At 36.2% G+C, this 8926-nt stretch overlaps 1 protein-coding gene across 1 annotated transcript; it reads right to left on the bottom strand.

Moving 5' to 3' along the window:
• Positions 1-1252: 1252 nt before the first annotated feature.
• On the bottom strand, positions 1253-8276 carry gpr35b (G-protein coupled receptor 35 b). The gene is made up of 3 exons (XM_052128630.1): positions 8144-8276; positions 6333-6702; positions 1253-2443 (listed from the first exon to the last, which is right to left on the bottom strand). The coding sequence occupies exons 1-3, from the start codon at positions 8144-8146 to the stop codon at positions 2427-2429; spliced, it is 390 nt and encodes a 129-aa protein (XP_051984590.1). The 5' UTR covers positions 8147-8276; the 3' UTR covers positions 1253-2426.
• Positions 8277-8926: the final 650 nt, after the last annotated feature.

Genomic DNA, 8926 nt, shown 5'->3' with positions numbered 1-8926 from the left:
ATGTGCATAGAACACTATCTCATAGTATGTTATGTTTACATTTTTAGAAACTGTCATCTTTTTGCACTACTGAGTACTGGTCGGCGCTGCACTGTCTATTGTCCTGTTCATTGTCAGTAATTTGTTGTACTGTCCTGTACTTTTTGCACATGTTTGCACGTGCACTTTATATAGGTATATATAGGTAGTTTATATAGGTATTTTATTTCGTTGTGTAGTCTCATGTGGTCCTATGTTGGTCCTTTGTTGTTTTTATGTAGCACCATGGTCCTGGAGGAACGTTGTCTCGTTTTGCTGTGTACCGTACTAACTGTATATGGTTGAAATGACAATAAAAACCACTTGACTTGACTTGTTAACTCATTTTGCCCACTTATGCTACATATTCAGTTTGACACAAAATGTGAATGTAGAGGTAACGTTATGCATTTTCACTGTTTTTATTTTATGTAACCATCTTTTGTCATACGATGTCCTGTCATTTCGTTGTAATCTTTAATAAATATACCGTTCTGATTTGATCCATGGTATTGCTCGGAAACACAACATCATAAAAACCATAGACATCTACAGCAGGATACAACGTTAAAATAGCCTAAATATAAAGTTATGAAACTTCACTTTTCCCTCAGCCAAAACGATTTGCCAAGGAATAAATTATAGATAAATGAGACCAAAGATCGCCCGTTAGATATACACAAGACGAATTATATCTCATGTTTAACCACTAGACATCAGAGCCAGCGGCAAACGTCAGAAGCACTAGCCGAGGTAAGGCTGTTCCAGGTGGTGTACATGAGCGCTGAGCGCCTGGATCTCTCACTCCGAAAACGTCAGATAAAATTTTTAAATAGGCTCTATCTTTATGAATAAACCATAGATTTGAGCTTTAGACAACTACATTGTCGACTGAAAAACTATTAAAACTACATTTTGTGACACAAGAACAGTAGTATTTTGAAATTTCTAATTATTTACTAATTATATAATGGCCAAATACAACCAGAAACAAATGTTCAGTCTTGCTTGTGAAAGGTAACTCCTCGAGACCTGTTTTCAATTGTGTGGCGATTTGTACAGCCCCAAGCAGCACACGAAACACATTTTTCTCAATTCGGGTATGAAAGTTATGGGAAAGTTGCCCTCCGCAATGTGGCGGCACCTTTGACGTACACTCCAGCGGGCAATTGGGCGTCTATGTATTTATTATGTCTATAATAAAAACGAGCCAGACAATACTCTTTTTCCCGCACATTTTTACTGTGGAAGAAATGGCAAAAACATGAAGTGCTGCATGCATATATGTGAGGGAAATGGCCCCACCATTCCCTTCACAGACATAAGTTGGGAGAAATTTATTAAATCGGTGTTTCTGTGGAAAGACCTTGAATGCAGAGAAAGTCTTATAGCAGAAGAGGCAGTACAGGCATACAAGTTACAAAGCCAGGAACCGACAAACCGGTTAGTCAAACCAGCTAACATTGGCTACCACAGGGAGTGCTACAGCCATTTCACAAATATCACGAAGATAGAACGAGCACAGAGGAGAAGAGAGAAGGCAGTATTATTTGAAGAAACTGCAAATGAAGGTTGGTATTATATTGTATAGACAGGAGGTGCAGTAAAAGACATACAGTGCAGTATTATATTGTATAGATGGGTGGTGCAGTTTAAGACATTCGGTACAGTGTAGACAGTAGTATACATTTAAGAAAGTAGTATGTTTTACAGTAATATAAATTACATAAATGTGCATAATAGATCATAATAGAAATGGATATGCAGTATGAACAAACACATACAGTTATGTGCAGTGTAGTAGCAGTAACAGTATAATAGTACAAATAATATAGTTATATACAGTGTATTAACAGTAATATAATAAAAACATCCTGCAAAAATGTACCCTTCCAATTATGGCATTATTAACATCAACAAGGCCAGACACCTGAACACTGTGAAACTGGTTTTATTAACCATGTTAAGGGAACAGGTGAAACCAATATATGGAGCATGAGTTTTCGCCTGCTGAAAGTTACAAACCATTTTTCTTTAATCAGTGATGTGGGGAAGGGTGCAGAACCTCAATCTATTGTTTTGCACTTTTTTTAGTGGTAGAGGCAGAGGATGGTGAGCCAACTCCAGTAAAAACACGGGCTCTGAGGTCTAATGCCCGTGATCTCTACACGTCCAAGCAGGCCCCACACCTGCTTCCAGTACAATGCATTATTTGCAAACATGAGAAGTACAAGGTTCAGACACACACCAGGAGAAGGGTAAAAGAAAAACTAACAGTGTGAAACACTCCATGCCGGGAAATTGCTTCTCGCCGCTGAAGGGAGAAGGGATGAGTCTCTCCTTCTCCATATCCAAGTCAGGGACTTGGTGGCTAGTGAAGCACAGTATCACTTCACCTGCTATCGAGATTATACCCGATACCTGACTACACAAAAAAATGAGAGAACAGAAACAAATATATATGAAAATGGATACAAGCACTTCTGCAAAACAGTCATTGAGGAGAGGCTTTTAAAACACAGCGAAGTGCTTCGACTGTCAAAGCTGAATTTGCTATTCAAAAAAACTGTGGAAGAAACAGAGGGAGTGAACATTGCAGCTTATATGGCACATTCACTTAAGGCAAGACTTCAAAAGTCTCATCCCTTCTTGAAATTCCTGAAGGCATCCACAACCTATCTTGTATATGTGGACAATCTGTCAGCTGACGAGATTGTGCATGAAGTTGCTGTCATTCATTTTAATTCCAAAATCAAAACCAAGCTAATCAGCTTGGTTTTGATTTTGGAATTAAAATGAAGGATGCATTAATCTAATAGTAATGTCGTAGTTTTGGTTCAGAGCTGTGACCTAACGTTAGACATGCTAGCTACTGCTAGTTAGCCAGCTGAAACTACCCTACTTAAAACGAGACGCTTACATACGTTTGAACACAGTGTACAAAACAAATTTTTTTTATAGATATCATATTCTAATTAAATGAATACTTACAATCACAAAAACAATGTCCATGGCGATAGTCACTGTGCTGCCACCGCAGATGTTGCTCGTGTCTGACAGCTGAATCATCCGTGTAACAGCTGTTCTAAATAAGCTACATCTGATTGGTTAATAATAATCCTATGTCAGTATCTTGCCACGCTATTGGCTCGACTGATATAGTAGGCAACCGCGTTTGCCTGCATATTTACAATCGTACATTATGATTTCAGGGGAAAATGTGCAATAAATGGGAGTGGCAACACTTTTCATATCGTTGAGAATAAAACAACCGTCCCAACTTTACAAATTCAGGTTCTCCCTCCATGGGGATCAACCATTTCGAAAAGTAAAGCAGATACGGGCCCTCGGCCCACCGTCTATGTGTATGTTTGTCTTTTAAGTTTGTCATTAAAACTATTATTTATATTGACAAGCCGGTTCTCGCCTCCTCCTTTCCATTGATCCCTTTACAATCAGCAAAATGTCCACATGTGTCATCTTCAATGCTGCTTTTTCTCTCTTCAAAGTTTTCACGCCGTGACCACAGAGGAAACAGTTATGACGTAGCCATGTGCACTTACTAGACCTTCCCATTCTAACACTGAATGCTGATGAGGAGCCTAGCCTACGTCCTCAGAAGGACTGGTCTAGGAAGGACACAGCCTAACTAGGCTGCAGGCTGCAGCCTTCCAATTGAGAAGCATCCAAAGATGGTGCTTTGTAAATAAGGTCTATCTGTATGTTTAGTGGATCACAGGGGCATTTCTAGGATTTGAAAACATCAGGGGCTAAGAGTATGTTATGGTTAGCCTCTTTAATGTTCTAAATTATCCCGAGTCCAAATGATTCAGAGTAAATTGCGAACCAATTCAGAAAGATTTGTCAATTAGTTTGAGCAATTAATTGAAAATAATTGACTATTGATTCTTTTTTGAATTGGGCATCTAGTTCTGATTCTAAACAGGTGACAGAATTTTTTAAGATCACCTAGTCAACAATCATGCATGCTTACAAAAAAATACTGTTGCAGCGACATGGTTCAGTGACAGGATCAGATGGTGATACCATGGTATATTTATGCTTGATTACTGTATTCAATATACCATAGTGTGTAGAGTAAATAGTACTGTTGGGATCTTTTAAAAAATATTATGATAATACTATCATGAATGTTAAACTAGTTACCATGGTAGCACATTTTTGTAAAGATAAACCTTCATTATTTTCTCTTGGTCAGTCTGAGACCAATCATCTAAATCAGAGAGGTTCAGGGATAATTTTCATTAAAAATTATTACATTAACATTATAATGCTTACCAGATCATTAATTAATGTTCAGTCAAATACTGTAGTTAGCAATTTCATTTCCTCGTTGAAAACCCTGGATTTAGATCAGATTTATGGAGTGCCATTTTCATTTTTATTTCATTTTGGTTAATGGCTGAGCATTTATTCGCAGAAACGTCAATGGGTCAAAATAGCAAAAAAGATGCAGTGTTTTCAGACCTCGAATAATGCAAACAAACTGTTCATATTCATTTCTACGCAACACAATACTAATGTTTTAATTTGAGTCAGAAGTCATTATTTGGTGGAATAATCCTGATTTTCAATCTCATCTTTTACGCGTCATTGTACGCTTTCCACAAGTCTTTCGCATTGCTGTGTGGGTGACTTTATGCCACTCCTGGCACAATGATTCAAGCAGGAATTCCACAGACACTGGAATGGAATGGCTGCCATACATGTCGAGATGCTGATCTAAGAGTGGTTTCTTAATTGTTTCCAGAGCTGTATATATATGTGCATGTATGTGATTTTTCAAAGTTTGAGTCCACTAGTGAAAAGTTTTATATTTAGCATTTTTCTAATTTAATCTAATATAATTTAATCAACATTTTCATTACAAATTATATTATCAGCATAACAGTTTGATAGAAAAATGTGTGCATAACTATTATAATCATGATCCTGCATATTAATTTTCACAGAGCATCTTGTGAAAGTGCTTTAATGAAAGAAAACCTGTTCTTTTGTACAAAATGAGTTAACACAGTTAATGTTACAAATTTTGCTTATTGGATTACTGATCACAAAATTGTGTGTAATCTTAAATATTTCTTAAAATATGTATGTATATTTTTCAAAATCACGGAGAGGGGTATTGACTAGAATGCAAGCAACAGTGAGAGAGGAGACAGAGAAGCGTGGCTAATTTATTTAAGGTTTTAATAAGGTTTTTCACACCTGTATTCCAATTTGCATCTTGATGTAATCCTTCCTCATGATTACATAGTGTGTTGTAATCAGCTGAATGTGAGATTAAACACTATTAAAGTGTGAAGAGATTCAAGATGTACATGCAAGCCATTCGCGCATCACAAGCCAATCAATTATTTTGCCCTTTTCGGTGAATCGCACCTGCAAAATCTTAAAACTGTATTTCCATGGTTAATTTATATTTTGAATAGACTCAGATTTTTGTTTAATGTCATTTTGAGTGACCATGGTATATAAGGTGTTACTTGCACGATCAACGGAATGTGAAGCGCTGCCAGCTGGCAATGTTCAAATGGCTTGTACGTGCTACACAAGTCAGTTGGGTACTACTGTCTCGTCACATTTTAACTTTTTGTTTAGCCTCCCATTCAGCTGATACTGCATGATCACGAGGAAGGATTATATCAAGATGCAAACTGGAATCCAGGTGCAGAATTGTATATAAATAAAATAGTGTTCTCCTCTCTTGCTGTTGCTGGTGTGCCAGTGATTACTCTTCCATGTGCCAGTATTGGTTGCTGACCCCTGATTTAGATCAAAGTCACTTTGCATTCAAGATGAACTATTGCCTCTTTTATTGACTATTTTCAGCAAAAAGTAATACCCAATGGAATCCAGACAGCAATTGGTAGTAGATATCCACTCAGAAACATCAAGAAAAGTATTTATAAAGTTATTGCTGGAATTTGCTGATATATATTGAAACAAAAGACCAATATGAACAGGCGAAAAGCAAACTATAAATGTGAACATGTTAGCAGCAATAACAGCAGCAATGTTTCTCCTCTCCACTCTACTCCTCCTCTCAACATTCTGAAGGGATTTCACAAGAATGTAAATTGTTTGTGAGGAGCAAAACATGACGATGGTTATTGGTATAAGATAGCCAACTATTTCTATAAGCAGGAAGAAGGTCGGCTTGAGCTTATCTTGCAACTTTAGATCATAACATGATTCTAAGTGTTTTGGGTGTAGATTTTCATGGAAACTTGCACATATCACCAAGATAAACAGCCAGATGAGAATGCACACTGAAGTGGCGATCGTCTTACGTTTAGCGACCATGGCCTTGATCAGAAATGGGAACCTGATGGCTATAAACCGGTGTATGCTGATAGCTGTAATGGTGAAGATACTGCCATACATGTTGGAGTATTGGGTGCACAGTAGAAACGTGCAGAATCCAGTTGTTTTTAGAGGACAGAAGGCCTCAAATATCCTGAATGGCAGGAAGAAAATAGCCAAGAAATCAGCAACCAGCAAGTTGAGCATGTAGATGTGCATGTCGGTCAAGTGTTTGTGTTTGATGCGACAGAAGATGCAGAGAGCTGTGATGTTGAAGACAAGGCTCACAATGAACACGGGCGGGTAGACCACACGCAGAAACACGGTGTCTGTTGCTGCACTACAGTTGAACTCCAACTGCAAGAGATTCAAACATGGTGTAAAAATGGTTAGAAGTTGTCTCACTGAGGAAGCAGCTTGCAGAGGTTTCATATGCTTTGAGATAGCGGTTTTGAAAATAATGTATCTTTTCCAGTAACTTTCCCCAACAATAGGCCTATATCATTATAAAATGCTACAGTGTTATCAGTTCATTTACAAGATTGTCTGAAACTGATTTATGATAAAAGTGATTTCTGATAGGACTAATCAGTAATATTCGAGTCTTCCGCTGTCGTCGTACATTTCGTAAATCTGTGGGCCACTGAATCAATATTGAAAATGCTATAGAGCCACAGTGTTAATGGGAAAATCAAGCTATGAAAGGATTATAATTGTCTCTGTAACCTAAGATAGTACAAGGAAAAGTATTTTTTACACTTCAGCTTGAAACTGTCCTCTCTTGCATAGAGTACGATGTAAATTAACCGATAAATGTTGAAGCGATTCGCCAAATCATAAGTCCTAGCATGTCTTCTTTTTTAAAACTAAATATTTGGATAAATGCTTCTTTCATTTTCTGTTCAGTTAATGCCATGTTAACCTTACTGGATTGTTCAGTTTAAATTCCTCATAGTTTTGTTTTTGTGATGTGGTCTCAGACTTTTGGGACAGAACAGAACAAGCGTATGAGCCCACTTGTGGATAGAGACTTACGTGCAAAAGAGCATGCTGAAACGTGCAACTGCTCAGTCACGTATGTTGAAATGAGAGGAAGGATGTCAACTTAGCGTGTTGTGGTTAGGCAGTTTATAAGATCATTTTTAACATTTCGAAATGCAAGTAGCTATAGATTAGTTAAGATTAATCTCTGATTAACAAAAGTAGACATCCATCAGTCAATTGTCCATTAAATATAATGTTGTTATGTAACAATTTTGTATATTTTGCAGGCTGTGTAGGGCTATTTCAGATATGTAATCATTTACTTAAATCCCATAAATCCAAAATCATAACATTAATGGTGCCTTGCTTTCATAATGATAAGTAGTATCGTTACTGTGTTACAGTCTCATTACAAGCATTACTTTAACTAACGGTGCTTTTTACAGCATTTATCCATGAATATGATTGTGTGTTAGCAGTTGCTCTTAGGTTCAATCTAGAATAGAAAATACAGAAAATGCATTACAACAGTCCTGCACGAAAATATCATGTAAGCTGTTTTAACTAATTTATCTACAAATCTTTAAACTATCCATGTCCTCTTTTAGAACAATAAAAACATATATTCAGTTGTCACAGTAAGAAAACAAGGTTGACTGTTACTTGAATAATCTAGAATAGTCTCTTGTTTTGTTTGTGTATATATATATATATATATATATATATATATATATATATATATATATATATATATATATATACACTTCCAGTTATTATTTCTTTTTACTGTTGAGTGACAACAAAAACAACTCACCATGGTTTAGCTCTTTCTTTCTTTAAATCTTTCAAAACCGTTGCACTCAATGGTGTGACAAGTGCTGAGTTGTCATGAACAGAAATAAGTAGGCAGTCTCTTGCATGACTTGTTAGTCTTCCCTCTGCTGATATGAAGTGGGTTTCATCAGAAATTTTTATGCTAAATTTAAAATATGGCATGATGCAGTTCAACCACATCCTTGCTGTGGGGGTCTGCTTAAAAGGTTATGGTTACATGCACATTCATACAAGGTGTATCAAACTGAAAACTGGAAAAGAGAACTGTCTGAAGTTAGGAAAAAAAGGGTATTGTGAAATGCAAAAACAATACTGAAAATCAAGAATGTTTTTAACGTTATTTAATGTTTAGTTTGTGCATTAAAAATTATTATTAGACAGAGCATTCAAAACAATAATAATAAAAAAAAATTCAGAGGTTGAAAGCTTTAAAAGTATAGTTCACCCAAAAATGAAAATTCTCTCATCACTGTCATCCAAGATGTCAAGTCAAAGTCAAGTGGTTTTTATTGTCGTTTCAACCATATACAGTTAGTACAGTACACAGCAAAACGAGACAACGTTCCTCCAGGACCATGGTGCTACATAAAAACAACATAGGACAAACACAGAACCACATGAGACTACACAGACTAAATAACATACCTATATAAAAATATGTAAATATTGTTAATAATTTAAGCAGTTTTATTTTGCATTAGATTACTTTTTAATGTTTTTTATATTATTTTATATAAATATTACATTTGTTAAATGTTTAATT

The sequence above is a fragment of the Xyrauchen texanus genome, chromosome 6 (genome assembly GCF_025860055.1).
Source record: "Xyrauchen texanus isolate HMW12.3.18 chromosome 6, RBS_HiC_50CHRs, whole genome shotgun sequence".
Lineage (NCBI taxonomy): Eukaryota > Metazoa > Chordata > Actinopteri > Cypriniformes > Catostomidae > Xyrauchen > Xyrauchen texanus.
The sequence above is the reverse complement of the archived record's forward strand: the minus strand, read 5'-3'. Positions and strand labels throughout refer to the sequence as shown.